Below are 22,841 nucleotides of genomic sequence, written 5' to 3'. Positions count from 1 at the left end.
AATTAAATAGTTCCATACCAAACTCTAATGATTTGTCATAGCTACATATGTAATAATGAAAACAAAATGTTACCGAGGCAATTGATTCAAACATTCAACACGTGACAAAATATACCCAAAAATATCTGTCTTGAAATTGCAATCATTAAACATGTCAATCAATTGTTCTTGGAAATTGTGTGTATTTTCAGAGTCCTCAACAAATCATGAAAACGCCAATGTCGATTTCGAAGCAGATGATTACGAAAACATCAGGGACTCTCATTTGGTGCTGAACTGTGGTGGCGCCTGTGGAGGTCAAAAGACACTAGACAGGGTTAGCTATGCAAAGACACAGACATTGTCCAATCCATACAATAAGCTGAGCTTCAACAGATGCAAAAGCGGTACAGAGAACGATAGGCACGGTCAACTGTACGACATTTCTAGCGAAACTCCCTCGCAAAATTTTGACGTAGGAGAATATGTGGCTGTTGCGTCTGAAAAAGTTGTCTCCAAGGAATTGAGTGTTGGGTGTTGGGATAGTGACAATAAGGAAATTAACAATGCTTGTTATGTCAACATTGATTACGGGCAGGACAATTCGGAGAAACCAGATTCCATATACCCGTTATCGAAAACGGAGGTCCGGCGGGAAAAACCTAAAATAAAACCAAAACCTGCAAATCTTCACGTGACGAAGACAACGAGAACGAAACATACGTCAAATACGAACAGACCTTACAGTGTGGCAAATCGAATAGATTAAACTCATTATGTTAATATTCTTAAGACATTGTATAAAAGTATTGAGTGTGAAATGTAATAAGAATTAAGGAAGTTCAACGTAACTGTCACATGACAGAAAAACAAGTACGGAAACGCTCTTAAATAGTTCTAGGTAATTGACTATGCAGAGGAAATTGAGATTGTTGGTCTTAAATGTTATAACAAGTGCTCAATTTGGATCATCAAATCTTTGTTACAAATATGGCTCTTGCAGCTGTAATAGAGGGAGGTGTCTTTGTACTCTGAACTCACACCAATGATCAGTATACGAAACAAGGATTATTCTAAATTATTTTGAGAGAAAAGAGTCAAAGATCATGGCAACAGGAAAATGCATATTAGGAAATTGTTAAAGTAGACTATACTCGGCCTACGTCACAATCAAATGTAAATGAGGAACCACTCTTCCGTTTTCCGAAATGTAATATTTTAACGATATCTATTTGATTTTTAGATGGCGATACGAGATATGAATATCCGATATCAATTCCTTCCTGGGTGTTCTTATCTTCTTATCAGTCAAATTTTAAGTTGAGATTTTGTGGTATTTTAAGAGGGGTAGATAGAGATGATTAAAAAAACGGTTAGAGAACAAACAACATTTTGGTGGATGAGGGTGTGTCAATTACATCGTACATGTCCGTGAGGCATTCAGTGTACATTGACTATTCATGTATATGTAAAAGGTTTACTATGATCCAAATGTTCAACATATGGAATTGTGGGGCATCAGAAAGTGGGGGAGACAGATGGGAAAGGAGGAGGTCAGACCAATTCAGATTTCCACGAGCATCATGATAATATTTCTTTTGTGAGGATCCGGGTTAGAATAGGTTCCAAATTATCATCAACGAATATGGTACGCTCGTGTAAAAAAGAAAAGTTCACATTTTGCTGCTCCAGTGACCACATATATCGTAGTTGTGTTCGCTGCTACAATGTTACAGATATTGACGCAAGCTTCAAAGATCAGCTGCAAATAATTTGTTGTATATTTCACCGACCGTCATGAATTTGTCATTTTTTTCCTCATCCTCTATCCTTTTTTCAAAATTATTGGGGCGGCATCTATTAGTTCCTTATTGAGATTGCATCTACTTAGACCGGCGTAAGTGGTGTACGTGTACATGAGCATACATCCAATTTATGTACATGTAGATGATTTCATGACCTGTAGAGATTCATACTTTGTCTCAGGATATATGTAACATATATCACACATTACACGTATGCATTAATCATATAAGCAAAATCATCAAAATTCAGTTTGTTACTTTCGTTTTACATTTACATTGTGCAAAGCCTTCTCTAGAATATTTATTTCAGATAAAATGTAAAATTTAATTGTAAACCACCTGTATCTTATAATAGTTATAGTTTAGCATAGTTCAAATTATTATCCAAGGTTGTAAATATGCTCAAACTTCACATGTCATACGAAGGTATGATAATGTATGATTTTTCCAGATTGGGGGGGGGGGGGGGGGCGAGGAGTGTACTTGTAGAGCTGATAGTTTCTAAAATAATACGTCAACATATGATTTTCTTACTCAAATCCTTATTCTAATATAAAAATCTGTAAAATAAAAACAATTAATTCAAGGTTTAGTCCATAGAAATTAAGGAAAAGACCAATATTGATGGCAAAAGGTATTTCCTACAGTATTTCTTTTAACATGTTTGGGCTCAAAAAGTATACATTATGAAAATATATTAATTCTAATTTATTAGAATAAATGATTACATATCATTAAATAAAGGGTATATAGTCTATGTTGCTTATTACAGTCAATTTGTTTGGGAAAATAATAATTATTAAGAAAAATAAAGAAGTAGGAGTGAATTTTCCTTAATGTTGATGGGGTGCTTACTTTTGAGAAGGAATAACAATGACAATAGCATGTCAACATATATATTTTTCAATGTCCATCTATTACTGGAATATATATTTATCTTGTAAAGGCAATTTTTTCATGATTGAGTCCATTTAAGGCCGAGTATAGATCTACCTTTTAAGTCGTTTTAAAAGTTATGTCAGAGCATTTAATTTTAGTATGTAACAATTGTTAAACTTTTAACATCAGTGAGTACATAGAACAATGTAGGGGCGAGATGAAAAGTTCAATGTCTGACTAAAAACTAAATTCACATAGTTCTCACCAAGACATCCCCTTTTAAAACTAAACATGATGAATGTTGAACATAATCGATTAACAAGTACAAACATACGATTATAAATAACACTCTATATACCTTTACTACTGTTAATTCAGAAGTGAAGGTGTACATTAAAACTATTAAATATTCATTAAAATGTAATATTATTATGTAGTTTTTAACAGTCGCTTGTCTTTTTTCTTTTTCACTAAAGTGTAGTCGGTGTCGGATGTCAGATTTTACCCCCTCCCCATAACTATTTGAATGTAGATTTTTATCCGACATCTATCTTTTGATCTCGCCCCTTAATATAATGTGATCTGTGAAAATACACTAATAAATAGTCTCCGTGGTGTGATATTCTTTTCTTTTCATCTACAGTAATAAAACTTTAGATATATACTTCTGGCAGTGTGAACATTTGTAGTCCATTGGTAAATCAAAGTGAAAGTGAAATTGTCTTAATATAGATCCAATGAAATATCAATTTGATGCTAAAATAATTAAACTCCCATCAATAGTAAACACATGGGACAATGAAAGGTCAAATCCGTCCCGCTGTCCAGTTTAAACGTCTTGAAATATTATTTGTCATTGTCTGAGTTATATTTTTGATACTTGGGGATCTTCCTATTATAGGGACTGTAAAATCAACCAACAATATGTATTCTGTTCTTCATCAAATAACAAAGCTGCGGGGCTGAGAAAACCGGTTTCTTCAAACAATAGTCTGTATCAATATATTTTAAAATGGAGAGTATATTTTTAAAAATCTTATTCTGAAGATGAACTCATTTTACGAGTGTGTCCGGTCAACAAGGGATGGTTACTTCTCCTGCGCACCTGATCCCCGATATGGTATCTCCAGGGGTCAGTGTTTGCTTACACCATATTTTGTACTCTTTATAGCCTAAGGATTATGGGATCTTTCATTTACATAAATGGTAAGTACAATAACCAAGGATCATTTCTTTAGAGTAAAACACAAGGTTAAGTGAACTAGACACATATTTCTGGGCGTTAAGTGACTTCCCTTCACACCCAGACACATGTTATAATTAGCCATGGGATGATGGTTGAGGACTTATTCTTGGCACACTCATTTTAACTACGGATAACTCCGTTTATCTGATTAGGATATAGGGCTCACGGCGGGTGTGACCGGTCGACAGGGGATGCTTACTCCTCCTAGACACCTGATGCCACGGCTGGTGTGTCAGGGGTCCGTGTTTGCCCAACTATCTATTTTATATTGCTTTTAGGAGTTATGAGATTGATCACTGTTCGTTACGTAGACAGAATCAATGTTCGCCAAGAAAGACCTAACAATCGGTATGAAACACATCATACAGCATTTGACCCAATGATAGGTTATATTGGCAAATTAGATCGTTATAACGACCATAGAATTTTCAAAATGCTGACTTTAAACGAGACTGTTGAAATCCCTGTACCATCAACTTGTATGTCAGTAGACTGCCTCGACCACACACAGAAAAAGCTCGTGCGTATCGAATCAGTTGAGAGATATAAACACCATATGCAGGTGATGACGGAATATGGGAAGTTGATGATGGAGAAGCTGAAATCATCCCGTTTGTCATAAAGTGGAGTTGTCAGTTTGCCGTTAATATCTAATTTCAATGTAATGAGGTCCTCCGTGGCCGAGTGGTTAGAGCATCGCGCTCAAGTTCACACGGCCTCTCACCTATGGTCGCGCGGCGCGGGTTCGAATCCCAGTAAGTGAAAAAGTTTGAAATTTCCAGTTTACTCTCGGAAGGTCGGTGGTCTCTTCCCAGGTAAATTGTATCTGGGTTCTCTCTTCCACCAATAAATACTGGGCAACAACAAGCAATCAATATGATATAGATCTAAATATGAAGCAGAAGTGAACGACTTTGTGGTGTCTTTTATTTCGAGTTCACTGGGATATATCGAATAGACAGATGAATGAAAATTATTATTGTTAATAGATAATACGTCGTCAATATATTTAAATATAGAATTGAAGGTCAAAGGAAGTGAATTTTTTTTTCTTCTCACGTAGTTTTTGAATAAGTCCTGCTTCATGGGAATATAAAAACAGATCATATATCCTCAATTTTGTTTTGTTTGAGTATCATTTTTAAGTCACACATCTTATGTTTTCAAAGTATACAGAATTATATGTATTCTGTCTTCCTTATGCTTATAATGTTTAATTTCTAATAGTTCTTTCGCCGAAATATTGCGATAATTAACCACAATACGGACTTAAATCTCAGCCCCGATTTCAAAAAAGCCTAGTTAATAAGTTAGGTAGTCACGTGGAAAGTGACGTCATATGCGATCTTCGTTGATCATATTTTCAAAAACTCGGGTTTTAGGGGCCTAATCTATTCACCGTGGATAACATGTATTTCGATGTTGACAAATTTCCCGAATCTTGTATGTTTTAACCACCAGTGCATACAAATAGCTACCCAAATGTAGCGAGGAAAGCGAGTATGAAATCTGCAATTGTCAGTAAATTTTTATGTTTACATGGGGTCACTGTCTAAACACTTCTACATGTATTTAAATAAAGGTAATGGTATTCCTATAAACATATGTAATTAGCGTGTTTTTGTTTTAAATAAATAGTGCAATTATCATTAAATTCATTTTTTGGATTAGACAAATTATGATACGATATCAAATATCATTGACTGAGCCTACTGACACGGATGCAATTAGAAGGGAAAAAAGATTATATAAAAATGATCAAATTTATAGTGGAAATCACAATACCATTTTTAATTAAGGAAATTTATCTATCATTATTTTTTCAATCTACACGATGTTAGGAAGTATAGGAGCGCGGCACGTATTGTTGCGTGTTCATAAAAAATGGAAACATTATTAATTCAATTCAAGTTAGGAAATACAATATTTCATTATTTATAGTTGAAATTTTAAATTATTTTTTTTCCAGGAAAAGGAAATGTTGATTTTAAAAATGGGCGACTTTCTGAATGATGTTAATTGCGGAACCCTAACGAAGTGATGTATAATTATCAGGAAATACCGTGGCACGGGAAGGAAAGCAACAAATATGGGTATTTCATATAATGAGACATTAAGAACAGTGCGACATTTAACTCTGGACACGACAAAAGTCCGGAGTTTCGCCAACCCTTTTATTAAGGATACAAATAAACCCTTCACAAAAAAAGATGGGATTTTATGTTCACAAGACATGCACCAACATTTACACTTGCACCTATTGTAGTTTTTAAGATATTTCACCTGAAATCAAAAAATCCCATGGGATTTTGGAGGGATTTTTAATCCCACTTGGGGGATTTTCACTCCCACAAAAAATCCTATGGGAGAAAAAATATAATTTCTCCCATAGGATTTTAACTCCCATATTTAAACTTAATATGGGATACAATGTCCCATAGGAGGAAATGTCCCATAATGAACATGAAATGGCAGTAAATATCCTATTTGAGCATGAATGGGAATAGATATCCCAAATAAAACACAGGATGGGATTTTTATTCCATGAATATAACAATAAAACAGAAAATTGTATCTTAAAAAGTGTTGTTTGTCATGATTCTTAAAATGTACTTAAAAGCCAAGGCATGGCATTAATTTTTAAATATATATATAGTAATTATAAACTCTTATGTGTAGGCCTATGTGTTTGTGAATAAATGTCTAAAAAACATGAGAGATAATAAAAGATATTAGAGCTCTGCATTACTAAACTTTTCCCCATGCAATTTTAATTGTATACATATAACCCTTGCACAAAAATATCCATATAAAATTGGACGGGACTATATTATTGCAACAAGCAGACAAGAACACTATGAAATACTCATTCACACACGGGCACTGTAAGTTAATGTAAATATATAGTATGTGCATGTATAAATATATATACATGCACATACTACATGTATCTATTTACATCAACTTCCATTGCCCGTGCATTCACATGCAGTTGCTCACATTCACTATTCACAACCCTTCATATGTCGTCAGGTACTAAAATATGTTCACAGGAACCGGTAATTTTGTCTGTATTAATAATAGTGTGGGTATATACCATATACCGTACCATCCCCTAATCAGCTGCTATTGGGGGGGGGGGGGCTACAAGGGCGCTGATACTTCACTCAAAACTTCGTTTCAAAATAGTTCTTAAAATTATCGTCACCCACCATCCTTGTGGTTTTAGAAAGGGTAGCAGTATTATTACTACAGATTAAATTACCAGTTCCTGTGATATGTTGTTGAATTACGGAATAGGCCTAGCTTACAACTTGTTTACATATTCTAAAATTAGTGTTAAGTGCTTACGGTGAAACATGAACTCTGCTAGGTGATGCTAAGTTGTTTAGTGAACCGAATCAGACATCTCAAATAAGATTCTCGATTATTTAACAACACAAGAATCATTTTACAAAATGCATGCTTCGGTCCATCTTTCCCTCCCTTCTACAATCGTATTCATTCTCAAGTCAAAGTACTTTCTCCGATTGCTACCTTTACATTAAGCGTCGAAAAGACTTTGACAGGCGTGTCCGAATAAACGGTTAACAGACGTCTCGACTCTAGGGAAGTTCGGCTCTAAGTGTTCTAAACATCTCGAGCGATTTTATAGTGATAAACTTCTATGATTTTCGACATTTGTGTATCAATGTTTTATGAATATTGTAGACTTTTTTACTCATAAAGCAAAGCAATGTTATCGCAAATTTTTAGGTCTACTTACAAATGTATTAAGGTAGTACTCTACATCGTCATAATGGCTGACTTCCTTTAGAAAAATGGATGACAAAATCGATATCAGTAATATTTGACTTTTCCTTTTCTATTTATTTACCTAGCCGAGTAGCTCAGTGGGTTAGAATACCGACTGCTGAACTGTAGATCGCAGGTTCGAGTCCAGCAGGGGTTTTAAATTTTTTTCAGATTACCTTCTACTAAAACTGTATTTTTTGACAAAATGAAGCAAATTTGCAAATTTTCAACTTCAAAATATTGTTGTACATATCCGCCACTTTTCATCTACATCAAATTTCTCTGGTGTAGCATACCTCCTTAACCCCGAGATCCGCCACTAATTAGTTACACAAGTTGTGTGGTTACAACAGTCTTCACTTATCATTTTAATTTCATTGGATGATAAAATAGATGACGTTAATATTTTGAATACCTTGTATACGCAAAAGAATTTAACTATACGATGTTTATTTTTCAAATTATAACTTCAGTGGCGAATGGGCGGATCCCCCGTCCCATTCCCATCCCTCACGCATAGTACTAATTATTTCCCCAGCCACGTAATGACCAGATATACACGACTATTGAATGTAAAGCACTGTTCAGTCATTGTGTACTCCCAATTAATTAACAATCTACCCTCGTAAATCATAATTGTTACGCTTCGTTGGACATGAAACCTTAAATCAATCCATTGACACTACTTAGTCAACGATTTTGTATTGTGATACATTTCTATGATTTCGGACATTTATATATCAGGATTATCTGATTTATTTATCAGTGTTCAAAAAGCAAAGTACATGTAACGTTACAACGATTTTATACCTACTTCTTATAATACCCCCTGGATCCGCCACTAGCTAAATTAATTCTGGTGATGCCTATAACAGCGGTACATGTATTCACCTATCATTCTAACTTATTGAAAGTTAAAATAAATGTAGATATAATGTAAACATTTTGAATACTATATATATATATATATATATATATATATATATATATAGGCATGCCTTCATCATATGATGTTATGATGTTTATTAACTTTAGTGGTGGATAACCGAGAACGACACCCCACCCCTACTTCGCACAATTCAATTTCTAATATTGACAAGCGGCCCATTTTGACCAGATAGACATTACCCTTGAACGTAAAACACTGGTCAGTCATTGTGTATTTCTAATAAACAAACTTCATCATTGAATACAGATCGTTATGTTGCCACTGACACTACTTAGTCGTGAGTTGTTTTGTACGTGATAAATTCCTATGATCTTTACTCGTATGTTTCATTGCTTATTTGGAGTTTTTATTTGTTTGGTTTTTCCCCCTTCTTCTTCTTCTTCAAGAGCAAAGTATTGATATTGCAGTTTAACCCCCTGGAACCGCCAGTTATTAGGTAGACGTATTGTGTTGATCTACTAATTAGGTAAATGAAGTCAATGGATATCTGCAGTAATATTTAGCGTTATTCACTTAATATTAGCTTCCTAACTATATTGAAAGTTGAAATAAACAACGTTAACATTTCGAATACTTTAAATATCTAGGATACATAATCATGCGAGGATTATTTTTTAATATTTTGAAATTAGAAAAACAACTTTAGAGGCGGAGGGGCGGAAGCCATCCCTCTTCCTGCAGGATTTATGGTCCAAAATTGACAAAAGGCTCGTTTTGATCAGATAGAAATGGCACTTTCAAACGGAAAATATTGGTCAGTCATTGTGTACTTCCAATTAAAAAAACTACTCCCATTGTAACTCTACTTAGTCCCTGGTATTCTACAATGTATAATTTGAATATTTCATATCTGTGTGGTATAAACAGTCACACGATGTTTAAGTTCGGAAATTTAAAAAAAAAAAAATGTAGTGGGGACACTGGTCAGTCATTGTGTATTCCCAATTAACAAACTACCCTTTTAAATCCTACTCGTTACGGTTCGTCAGACATGACAACATATCCGAACTAGTCTTGTATGTATGGATGTACTTGTTTATTGTAATTAAGGTCTGCTTCGCAATGAAAACCTGTTATCATTGACAATTAATTGTTATTCCACTTAGTCATCGATTTTTTATGTGATACATTTCTATGATCACGGACATTTATATATATATCAGGGTTGTCTTGTCAGGGTTTATTTATCATTATTCCAAAAGCAAAGTACTGTTATCACGAAAGTAAGAACACAAACTGCTTCGTTTTTAATTTATCAAGTAGAACTTCGATATATATTACTGTGTATATATCAAGGTAATCTGGTGCTCTTAACAGGGGATGCTTACTCCTCCAAGGCACCTGATCCCACCTCTGGTGTGTCCAGGGGTCCGTGTTTGCCCAACTATCTATTTTGTATTGCTTGTAGGAGTTATGAGATTGGTCACTGTTCGTTATCTTCACCTTGCATCTAGATAATAGATTTCTATGTTTTTCTATTCCATAGAACTCTACGGATGCTCGGATTAGGCGCGACGTTTCCATTGCTGTCGACGTATTCTGACTTATTTTGTAATGCCGAAGTAAAAATCACTTGTCATGCAGTAAACAAGTTTATGCTACCTCTTTTCAAAACTCTATACCTTAGTATACTATCACACAACACCCGATATATTTGGACTTAATATTGTTTATTTCAGCTTGATAAATTCAAACTGTGTATACCAAAATCAACAGGTAAAAATTCAACACACCGGTTGAGACCAAGTACAGTTTAAAGTATAATTACCGAAATGTACAACAGAAAGCTTGCCACCTACAAGTATACTTCAGAAGTATCGCATTCAACAAGTGTGAGTCATCAAATGAGTATACAATTGACAACAAATAAAAATTACATTTTACCCAATTATACATTTGCATGCAAAAAGCATTAAGAGCAATTAAATTTGTAAATGGATCTATCTTGCAGAAAAATGCTTGCACATTGATAAGACAAAGGGCAGTTTTGTGGTTGCTTAAAAGATTTTTGAAAATTTCCCCATACATTCTCCGATTATGAAAACTTGGAATTTTTTTCACACAGGAATGTTTCTACCAAATGTGGATTGAATATAGAATTAACCTAAACGAGATGATAGTCCTACCGTGATGGAAAAACGTTTAGCATTTCCTTTGAACGGTTGCGTGGGGACAAAGTAGGCTATGTTTATTTAACACTTCCGAAAATTTTGGGAGAATGATTACAACACCATAAGAAAAATTTCAAATTGTTCCGATAATAAGGCCTAATTGCAGTATATAAATAAGGGTCTAATTGGCTGCAAACCCTAGGGAAAACAAAGAAGATGATTTGTTCTATTTTGGCTGCAAACCACGTGTTGAAACAAACTACCATCTAAAGACTGCTATACCCCTTTCCTCTCTTAATATTATAGATATACCTTGATGAAAACACTTACGCTGGTTTTAATTTTATTGTTAAATCACTTGAAGGACTTGCAAAATTAAAACAATATATTACAATATATCGACAGGGGATGCTTACTCCTCCTAGGCACCTGATCCCACCTCTGGTGTGTCCAGGGTCAGTGTTTGCCCAACTATCTACTTTGCATTGCTTATAGGAGTTATGAGATTGGTCCCTGTTCGTTATCTTCACCTTTCATTTGAAGTATAGGATATAAAAGAAGGACATATGATATTCAACATAACAATGCATAGGAAATTATTTTCTTACTGGCTTATGCCGATATTGTTGCTAAAATTTAATATTACTCTGATTTTCTACAAAGTCAATATAATGTTTCGTATATTTTGCAATGACAAAGCTTAATATTACATGTGGTTCTTGGAACAGGAAGTTTTAAACAAGTGAAACTGGGGGAAGTTTATGATTTTTCAGTCCTTTATAAGGAAGTAGTATTTTTCGCTGACTGATACATGTATATATATTTTATAAATATGTTGTGTATTTTTAAAGGAGACTTGAGGTACTAGGCATAACACAGAATATATGTAGTTTGAATCATAATGCTGCTCTCCACTCAATATTTATGATGCATGCTATCGGAAACTGATTGCGGGAATTCAATCAATATCATTGCAATTAAAATGTCTGCAAGTGTTTTTGCCTTCATTATCGCTCTGTTTGTTTGTCATATACAAAACAATTTGACAGACAAACATCCGAGTGGGATATGCAAAAGAACACGCACGTGAGTTATCAATTAAGGACTAGAAGTACCTGCTTCCTTAATAGAAATTTTTTGTTTATCATTTAATACCATTCTTCTCACTTTTTTGTATACTTTTAGAGGTGTAGAATGTTGCACAGATTATGTAAAAGATGGTAACAAGTGTCTTCGTGAGTAGCTTATCTCTACAATTTACTAGCGTTCTATCATTATTTATTATTATTATACATTTATATATCTAATTAAGACAATTATTCTAAGTTACTCTAAAGCGCTTTACATGTAACACTTTAAAAACAACATAAAGCAAAACAATAATAAACACATAGAAAAAGGCATAATACTATATTCTATCACGATATATATATATATATATATATATATATATATATATCATATATATCACAGTTTCTGGTATAAGATATTAAAAGAAATAGAATAAACAGTACACAAAGTTAGAAATAGAATAAACAGTACACAAAGTTAAAATTTTAACGCAAGTGCTTTCATTTTAATCCTCATGCGTTATATTTTAAAATAGTTTTGAAATGGCCTGACGTTATAAAGGCGTCCTAACATTTCACGTATATAACGACGTCATAAACGAATGGAGGGAAGAGGTTTTTACGTTAAGCATATTATAACGTCATAAATAATAACAGTAAACATATTTCACAGTAAGCTATTGAGAGCCGGTTTTAAAGTCTTAATAAAGTGTCTCTTTTTTAAAGTCTTATTGACTTTAAAATTTTAACTTTGTGTACTGCTTATTCTATTTCTTTATATATATATATATATATATATATATATATATATATATTATATATATATAGACTATGACAGACTGATGAAGACCGGTGATACGGTCAAATATTTCTAGAAATAATTTAGAGTTACATATATATATATATATATATATATATATATATATATATCACGCTGAAAAACAACAACCCACATGCATGCTGAAATTTAGTCTTCACTATCGCCAACCTCCCATATTTAAGTCGCAATTTTTATATCGAATAAATGATTCGATACGCAAGAGCCTGTTCTGCGTATGATCAGGTTATATGGGCAAACTATATCATTTTAATGACCATAGAATTTGAAAAATGCTGACTTTAAACACGACTGTCGAATCCCCTGTAACATCAACTTATTTATCACTAGTCTACCTCGATTTAAAAACTGATCCTACGCAGAACAAGGTCTTGTGTATCGAATCAGTTGAGAGACATAAACACCATATGCAGGTGATAATGGAATATCAAATGTACTACAAACAAGTACATATGGGAAGTTGACAATGGAAAAACTGAAGTTTTGGTCATAATGTGCAATATAAACTGGTTAGGATAAGTTTGTACTTTGTATTATAACAAACCTTAAACGATTGAATTTGTGTGTTGATGTGATGACGTCATGCGCAAAGAAATCGAATGGTGAGGGGGCGACTTAATTCAAGTGATGCTTCATTTGTCGGTGTTCGGACCGTTTAAACGGCGATAGCATCGTATTAATCATGATCTGTTTGTAAAATAATTTTCCGATAACTGAATCCTCGCGTCTTGGAAGATAGATCCGCGAAATAAAGTTGTAAGAGGTCGGCAAAGCAGCGACACCAGCTGGTGTCACTGAATTCCCAGAATATGGAGTCCGCTCTGACTCTTTCCCGCACATGTAACAATATAAAAGCGGGAGTTAGAGTCGGAGGAATCTCGGGATTAGCTGCATATATAATGTTTACTACGCTGCCCTTCAAGGTTGACTTTAAAGTACATGTATCTCCGACAGACAAAATCAAAACAGGGCATACACTGTATTCTTTACTTTTTGACATCACACAAAACAGCTCTTCGAATACCAGAATAATAATAATTTAAAGTTTTCAATTCAATAAAAGGTTTACACTACCTAAAAACTTACCACTGTTTACAACATCGTCGCCAATATTAAATAAAAACAAACGTCAAATATAAGCACAGTGAGCCAGAAGTGCACCACAACTTTTCCTAAATGAAACAGTTTGCCAGAAGTGCACCACAACTTTGTCTTAGGTATTCAGAATCAAAACTGTGTGCCAGAAGTGCACCACAACTTTTTCTTTGGTATTCAGGATCGTGTGCCAGAAGTTCACAACATTTTTCTTAAAATTTTAGAACTGAAACAGCAAGGGCACCAAAGTTCATGACTTTTTCTTGAATATTTAGAATAAAAGAGCCATTTCAATATATCCATCACAACATTTTCTATAATAGAACATAGGCAACATTTCTTGCATCCCTTCCATCTTATTGTCTTAATGGGAATTAGTGGTCATTTTGTCACCAAATATTGAATTCAATGAAAGTTGCCCTATAATAGATATTATATATTAAAGTAATTAAATAGATCCTGAGTTTGCTGTTTTATTATGCCAATATTTAATTGTAAATTTCAATACAAGAAAACAACATACGTGTACAATATAGTTATGTGCATGTATAAGATGCAAGTTGATAACTGCAACATAGTTACTATGCTTGTGCTATATGAATATGTGTTTTGTGTGTTTATCATGCATTGATAGATGTAATGGCTAACTCTCTGTTCATCATGCAGTGCAATTGTCTTTGTTTTCCTTTGTCATGTGCTTCTGTGATTTTGGACTTTGTCAATGTACATCATTATGCTCCTCTGGGGGCCCAAATTGGTTGAATAAATATTCTATTCTATTCTATATTTCTTTACACTAAAATCGGTCATCTAACGTAGTTTTATTAGGGTTAATTCTCTTGTTTTTGTACATAATAAAAAAAAAAAATGTTCTTATTATTCATCAATATGTATTTCAATATCATCGAGAGATTTTGAAGAAAAAAAAAATGGTTGCCATCACTTTCACAGCTAATGACCCTTTAAAGTAAGATGTAAGTGCACAGGCATCTGAATTTTAATCTAATTAGAAAATAAAGTGAAGAAAAAATTTCTATATCTAAACAAGAGATGTTTGTAAAACACATATGCCCCCCATGGTGCAAAATTTAAAAGGGTTATACACACACACATCATTTAATTGAGAGTAGTATCATCAATTCAAAATATGGAGCAGACAATATCTTCCTATGTCAAGAGTGGATTGACCATGTGACCTAAAAATCAATAGGGGTCATCAACTCCTGAAGATGTACCAGTGTACCAAGTTTGATGTCTGTCAAGCAAAGGGTTCTCAAGATATTGAGCGGACATTATATTCCTATGTCCAGAGTAGATTGACCCTTGACCTTTGACCCTTTGACCAGAAAAACAATAGGGATCCTCTTCTACTCATAACTAACATACAGATGAAATATCATTATCATCAAGTGAATGGTTCTCAAGATATTGAGCGGACAACACATGGTCTACAGACCGACCGACCGACCGACCGACCGGTGCAAAACAATATGCCCCCTCTTTTTCAAAGGGGGGCATAATAAATGGAGAGAGAGAGAGAGAGAGAGAGAGAGAGAGAGAGAGAGAGAGAGAGAGTTTTCTTTTCTTTATTTACATGTATATCTGTTGATTACAATTCAGATACTGGGTTTGTGAGTTGAAATTAATCAAATGAGAGTGGTAAAAATTCACCTTTATATCGTATAATTTACATATCAGGATTTTATCCAAGTACGTTATTCTGGTTTGTGGAATGCTAATTGATACTAAGTTAGAATAATCTAAGCTGTATAGCAAAGTAGGTCTTCGTGGGGCTTTACGGCTCTATGCATCGCAAATAAAGATCGGGTTCAATGCGTCGGGTGTGGGATTCACTCAATATGCTGAGCGCGAAAGTTGCTATCAACAGACGCCACGATGGTATACCGGTTAACAACATCTTGAACATGAATCGAGAACAGGAGTTGATGCAGATCTTCCAGTCATTGAGTAAGTGATTTACTATGTATCTTATAGTTATAAACTCTCTAATATATTGTTCAAAACGAAACTGACTATCGCTCATTGTATGTTGTTGCGTCAAATCTTGCAAGTCAGTGTTTACGTTCATAAATTTACATGCTTCATTTAATTCTTTGAAATTATGTGAAAATGATTTTTTTTTAAAATTTCCTTTGTATGAGATTAGACTCCTTCTAGTTTCATTATCGTAGCCCTCGCGGATTTTTTTCTTCTTATACATTTGGACAGAACCATATAGGAAAATGGAGAGAGAGAGGGGGGGGGGGAAAGGCCGGAAAACAAACAAATAATTAGACCTATTTCCGTAATACTTATGCTATTTTTTGTTTACTTTCCACTCGGGTTATATTTGTACAACTGAATATTTTATTAAGTAAATGGTGTTTTTTTAATGAATGGTTGATTATTGTTTTATTCAAATGCTTATGATTTGAACCCATATGTTCAGTTAGAAAAGTTAAACTGCATTATAATCAGGGATGTGACCTCCGGAATCTCAATTTTGTCACTCCATCAATGCATATACGTTAATAAATGGATTGAAGATCTTGTCCTGGCAATAAAGTTAATTTGTACGTAAAGTCAGGTCAGCATGATATCAACCGTTTTACATCAAATATTGCATTTATTAGCCCAATGCCGAATGGGCTATAACGCAACATTGATTATTGCTCAGCTTTGAAAATCGGTGGCCCCAGGTGTCGGGCTACGGTAACTACATGTACACACCCCTGAATGATTCCTTCTATGTTAGACGCCTTGCAAACTTGTATATAGGAGGTCCAATGGTATCTCGTAATTATTTACAATTTTATATCTTTTTCAGAATATATTTCATGATAGTCGTGCAGATACAGAAGTTGTGATGGTGTGTTGATAGGCTGTCTTCAACTTGCCATATCTGAGAGTTCCAACATGCAGGCCTGGATTAATGTGTATAAATCACTAATGAAGTTACATAGTGTTATTTAGTTGTTTTAAAAAAAAAAAAAAAAAACATTTCAATTTATACACACTTGCCAAGTGAATCTGATGAGACTGCTACATGTATTTGTGAGTAAAGGCACTCTGTCTTAACCGAAAAACTATTTACTGTTTATCACAACAAATGGATGGGACAGTAGAGTTGTTGCGGACAATATGTGATTGTGATGACCAAGTACTGAACAAGTGGAATATTAGAAGAAGGTCCAGAATTCAATCATGTTTTTGATTCTAAGGTGCAGACAGCATGGAGATAGTCCTATTATTCTCCCGTTCATCTATGATGGAGAAACTTGTGTAAATGTTTACAGTGTTCTCCCTAATAATTAAGTGCCCACAAATCTGTATTAATTTATCAGAATATAAAGTCCTTCACAGTACTGACTTTAAAATTAATGTAGATTGTCTCCAGATTTTTGTGAGGAAAAGTGCATAATTTACATGTGTGAATTTTGAATATATTTCATTCTTGTCTGCAAATGTTGCTGAAACCTGTTGTTATTGATGCACATAGTCATGTTATGCAAATGATAGACCTCCTTTTTAATTACATGTACTTAAGATCATGTCAACTCCTTTGTCTTAATTGTATACACAATTCTAGCATTTATAGCATCATTTGTATAGCACTTGCTAGTTTAAGAAGGATTTTATTTTTTAAAAACTTTCATTTGACGTGATTGATCTAAAACGGCCAAAATTCACAAATCTATTTAAATCACAACCTGACCTTAGGCCAGAAAAGTGCCACAGTGGGTTGATATTTTTCTCTTGGATCTTGAAAGAAATTCTTTATGCAGCAGTTTCCAAATAAAATGTACTCTCATGGCCAGGGTGGGACTTCAACGAGACCTTATTAACATTGCACAATGCAATATTTGTGGATTAGAACTTGAAAGTTGAACTTTTGGATTAGAAGCTGTTGCAGTTTCTTTAAGTTTTCTCTCACATCTTGTTATAATTATATTTTAGTCGGGTTGCACAATGTGCAAACAGTTTATAAAATGGTGAATGACTGGTGGGCAAGCGACAGTAGCGTCCCTGTAATAGTACCTACTTTGTGTAATCAACTCCTTTCACACCTCTCACTTGATGTTCCTCAAACTTTGTACAGTTGTGAGGGATACATTGAAGATGTGCATGTGCCTTTTTGAAAGTAATCAGACATTTTTTGAAAAATTTACATGTAGTTGAACTTCATCATTTTTTAAGCATTTCTTTAATCGACAGTACCTATTTTGTGTAATCAACTCCTCGTATATACCTCTAACTTGACATTCTTCAAACTGTGTACAAATGTGTTTTTAAAGTGATCAGACATTTTTAAAAAAAATGTACATGTAGTTGAACTTAGTCATTTTAAAGCATTTCTTGAATAGATGGTAACTATTTTGTGTAATCAAATCCTCATGCACCTCTAACTTGACATTCCTTAAACTTTTTACAGTTGTTATGAACACATTGAAGATGTGCATACGTCTTTTTGAAAATGATTAGACTTTTTAAAAAAAAATTACGTGTAGTTGAACTTGGTCATTTTTTATGCATTTCTTGAATAGATGGTACCTATTTTGTGTAATCAACTCTTGCACATCTAAATTGATATTCCTCAAACTTTGTACAGTAGTTATGGACACATTGAAGATGTGCATGTGTCTTTTTGAAAGTGATCAGACTTTTTTCAAAAAAATTACATTTAGTTGAACTTTGTCATTTTTTTTAAAAGCATTTCCTGAATAGATGGTACCTATTTTTTGTAATCAACTCCTCTTACAGCATTTATTTGACATCCTTCAGACATTGAACAGCTGTTATGGAAGCATTGTAAATGTGCATGTGTCTTTTCGGAAGTGATTAGGCATTCTTTGAAAAATTTACATGTGCATGGTGAAGTTGAACTTAGTCTTTTAAGCATGGTACTTTATGTAACCAACTCAGCTTTTACTCAACATTTTCCAGACCCTGTACATTATAGATGTTATAAAAACATTGAAGATATACATGTAACATTTTAAAGATGCTTCTCTTCTTTTTTTTTCTTTTTTTTTTTTTGTTGTTGTTGAAAAATTCTACCTTCAATTTGTCATTTTTCCAGTATGTTTCTACTGTTGTTCCTATGATAGATAACATATTTTACAAGAACCCGGTCATTTCTGTTTTTGAATCATTTTTTTAATTAGTATTTTTGAATATGTTAATTGATATGTCATTGTTCTTGAAATTATATTAATTGAATTGTTATTGTGTTTTTGTTTTGTAATGACAGTTTATATAGGATCCCTTAATTTCGAGCAGACAGTGTCAGAAGTGTGCCACAAGTTTGCTGCAAACTGTGTGCCAGAAGTATGCAGCAAGAGTGTGCCGCAAGTTTGCCGCAAACTGTGTGCCAGAGGAAAAATTTGCATACGAAAAGTATACTTGCGGCAAATATGCCGCACACTGTGTGCCAGAAGTGTGCAGCAAGTGTGTGCTGCAACTGTGCCATAAACTGTGTGCCAGAGGAAAAAATTTGCATGCGAAAAGTATACTTGCGGCAAATTTGCAACAACTGTGTGCCAGAGGGCTTATATTTTGGTAAGGGAATTATACTTTTTTATTTTCTAAAACCAACAATTGGCAACTGTAAATGACTCTGGCCACAAAACAATATATGGGAAGTTTAATACGCATTAATAAAATTAAACATTATTCAAAGTACATGCATCTGTAAAAATTGATTCAACATAGCAATTTGCTACTGGAATACGTATAAACTCAAATTGTTTAACGGTTATTTACCTCGTTTGGCCTTAAAGTTTTTCTTGCGAAGCTTTGCAAAGTTCACAACGGTTTTTCGTAAAAGACACCATGCCTTTGTCAACAACTTTCATTCAGAAAAACATACAAGTTCTCGTTAGCAGCCTTGACTATCAAAACACAGGTATTGTATGCTGTATTCGGCGTGTTTGTTGAGAGTCTTCTTCACAAACTAAACAGTGTCCAGGTTGGAAGATTATTTCAAAATCGGAACATGGTAATAAACAGCGATTTGACATGAAACATTTTTAAAAACTAGAAGAGTGTTTCAATTAAAAAAATATTTAGATGGAAAAGGAATATGAAAAAAAAATATGTTCGTGAAGTCGTTTTAAAAATAGAAAACATCTTTCGACGACCTTATCCACTGAACCATGCAGTAGACCATACATTACTGAGGAAAATTAACGTACAAGTGAAGTTGAAAACAATACTAGTGAAGTCGTTTCGATTTTTTTTAATTTGCAAAAAAATGCCCCGAGAAACAAAATTTCAAAGCGACAGTTTTTTAGAAGAAAATTCGAAGAACATGCTAATGCTAATTTATTTTGTTTCACCGGAGTCAGTTTTTCTGAAATTCGGGGATACCCCTCCATTTTAACGCTAAAAATCATATAAATCGCTGATTGCTTGATTTAAACTCGAAATATTTTGGCTAATTTTGTCAATAAACGTCTTTTAAACTTATTCTAAAAAAAAAATATTGAATCAAGACATACGTTCCAATTGGTTTTATCATATATTTGAATAACTTAAATTTTTCGATCTTTCAAGCAACACCTTTAGGGAAATTAACATGAGACGTGCAACACCTTCTTTGGTGTTACAACTGAAAGGCGAAGGTAACGAACAGTGTTCAATCTCTTAACTCCTATATAAAGCAATACAAAATAGAGTTGTGCAAACACGGACCCCTGGATGTACCAGACGTGGAATCAGGTGCTTAGGAGTAAGTATCCCCTGTCGACATCCGCCGTGAGCCCTATATCTTGATCAGGTGAACCGAGTTATCCGTAGTCAAAATCAGTGTGCCAAGAACGGCCTAACAATCGGTATGAAACACGTCAGACAGCATTTGACCGTTTGACTGAAATTAATTTGTAATAAACATGAAAATACACTCTACCTGTTATACAATATAACAATGCATTGTCAGTGTATTGCTTCTCAGTAGTTGTGACTCACCCAAAATGATATTTCAAATATCAAACTATTTTGGAAGTGGTTTTATATCTATGTAAAATTTTAATAGGTTGCCTGGGATCGTTTGGACCACAATGCAGTAAGAAATGTTTGCCTGGATTTTATGGATTCGGCTGTAAAATGAAATGTACATGTGGTGTGTGTGATAGATTTAACGGATCGTGTTTGGAAGGTAAGTTATACGATGATTGATCGTACAATAAGTTCGTGGCACAAATAAAGTTTATATTCCATGCATTCAAACTGATTACTTTTTTTTTGTTAACCCTTTAACGCCCAGTGACGCCTTTTATGTGCCGACTTGATTAAATTGGGGGCGTTTTGTTAATAATTGGAATACAATGAAACAAATCATATTTTCTAAAAGTAGAGTAAAAACTAAACAATTTTTCTACTCAAAGTTTTTCTGTGCGATGTTGGGAACTAGTCGAAAACATGCATTCAAAATCGCACATCGTTACCGGAAAGTAGGAAATTTAAGCCGAAATGACAAAAATTGTTTTATATTCTGTTAGTAAAATCTTTTCTAAAAAACAAAATATTTAAAAACGTATATCATATTCGGAAAGGTTGAAACATTTGCTTCTTTTTTTCTTACGGTCATATTTAGGTACAGGCAAGTATCATAGACCTATTTCTTCATGAAAGTAATGCATTTTATAAGTTTCTCGTCGGAATAGCCTCTTCTTCTACGTTTGTCGTCATTATAATCGTGATACTTGTGCTGTGTGTGATCAAACGGTAAGTAAATGTTTTAAGAAAGAATAATACTAATGATTCCGTGGAGGATTTTTATCTTTTAAATTTTCAAAAATGACTTTGTTAAGACCGCTTTTTACAGGTGTCGGGGCAGCAGATTATCCAGTGCCAATATTCAAAGAACAGAAATGAAATCGAGCGGAACCACTTACCATGTTTATGAAACAGCATATCAAGAGAGATATGTCTGATAAGAAAATACGTAGTTATGCAATACCCTTAGTCTACCTTGAACAACCTTTAAGTTAGTTTTCTAACAATCATAACAATGCATAAAAGGAAACCCATGGACCTAAACAGTCACCTGTGTATTATACAACACATATTTACATTGGTGACCGGAGTATTATACAACAACAAGAGTACTGCAAACGGTACATAATACGCCTGTGAAAATGCTTACATACAGTGTTTTTCTTAAGCCATAATTTGTAGAACTTTGCTTCAGGTAGTACCAGCCATCATCAGGCTGTGGCATACTTTTGTTGAATTGTATGAATAAAGGGTCTTAGCTTAAAACTGTGCAAAGAGGTAAATAGACATTAAACCAAGAGTTCTGTGTGTAAAATATATCCCCAAATTTGACCAAGTTCAACAACCGGTAAATATTTAAAACATTTAAGAAACTTTTTAAATTAAAAAGTGTTGAGAATCAAAATCCTTGCACTATGCACATCTTCAAGTTATTAACAAAGACCCTGACTTCTAAATGTGAAAGGAGTTAAAAGGACAAGTCATATCCTTTATTTAATACATATCATCAAAACGGACTAAGTCCAACAACCTGTAATTTTCTCAAAAATTGAAGAAAATCAAAATTCTTGCCACATGCACATCTTCCATACCCATACAAGAACTCTGTAAAACAAGATAGTCCTCTCTTTAAAATTGTGAGAGGAGTTAACTGGACAAATTATGTACCTTCCATATAACAATTACATGTATCTTAAGATAAAGGAGTAAAACTCTGCAAGAGAGGTCGAAATGGATCAAAATTGCAACATTATCTAGAGTGATCCACAAAGAAGCTACATAGCAAGTTTCAGCTTGATATGTGACAAAAAAAAAGAAATTAGAAACAGAAAACTCAAAACGGACGGACGTACAGATATCGCTGTACCATAATAAGTCCCGACGTATAAAAACGTACATAGGTCACTTGAGTGTCATTTAACAAAATTTATATAAGTCACCTGAGTATCATATCACAACATTTTCCATATGCTTACTCCTCCTAGACACCTGATCCCACCTCCGGTGTGTCCAGGGTTTCGTGTTTGTCCAACTATCTGTTTTATATTGCTTAGAGGAATTGTGAATTTGATCACTGT

At 33.9% G+C, this 22,841-nt stretch overlaps 3 protein-coding genes across 4 annotated transcripts in view; all 3 read left to right on the top strand.

The window, feature by feature from the left end:
- LOC130054068 (uncharacterized) overlaps positions 1-3,281 on the top strand; it is an 83,118-nt gene extending 79,837 nt beyond the window's left edge. For both annotated transcript variants that reach the window (XM_056162398.1, XM_056162393.1), the window contains exon 7: positions 192-3,281. In XM_056162398.1, the coding sequence (XP_056018373.1) occupies positions 192-748 (557 nt within the window). In that variant the 3' untranslated portion in view covers positions 749-3,281. The remainder of the gene's footprint in view (positions 1-191) is intronic.
- The window catches only part of LOC130054058 (uncharacterized), a 1,204,346-nt gene that overhangs the window by 1,128,496 nt on the left and 53,009 nt on the right, over positions 1-22,841 (top strand). The window lies entirely within an intron of this gene.
- LOC130054096 (uncharacterized) lies at positions 11,568-22,582 on the top strand. The gene is made up of 4 exons (XM_056162538.1): positions 11,568-11,850; positions 11,950-11,999; positions 20,801-20,923; positions 21,593-22,582. Exons 1-4 carry the CDS (start codon positions 11,696-11,698, stop codon positions 21,640-21,642), a joined length of 378 nt encoding a protein of 125 aa, XP_056018513.1. The 5' UTR covers positions 11,568-11,695; the 3' UTR covers positions 21,643-22,582.

This window comes from Ostrea edulis, chromosome 1 (assembly GCF_947568905.1).
Source record: "Ostrea edulis chromosome 1, xbOstEdul1.1, whole genome shotgun sequence".
NCBI classification, from domain to species: Eukaryota; Metazoa; Mollusca; class Bivalvia; order Ostreida; family Ostreidae; genus Ostrea; species Ostrea edulis.
This window is presented reverse-complemented; position numbering and strand designations above follow the sequence as displayed.

What these genes read in the sequence shown, in the direction of transcription:
- LOC130054096 (XM_056162538.1), top strand. Translation starts at nt 11,696, where the DNA reads ATGCTATCGGAAACTGATTGCGGGAATTCAATCAATATCATTGCAATT. An exon ending in AGATGGTAACAAGTGTCTTC is followed by an intron (nt 12,000 to 20,800) that starts GTGAGTAGCTTA and finishes AAATTTTAATAG; the next exon opens with GTTGCCTGGGATCGTTTGGA. An exon ending in TAACGGATCGTGTTTGGAAG is followed by an intron (nt 20,924 to 21,592) that starts GTAAGTTATACG and finishes CGCTTTTTACAG; the next exon opens with GTGTCGGGGCAGCAGATTAT.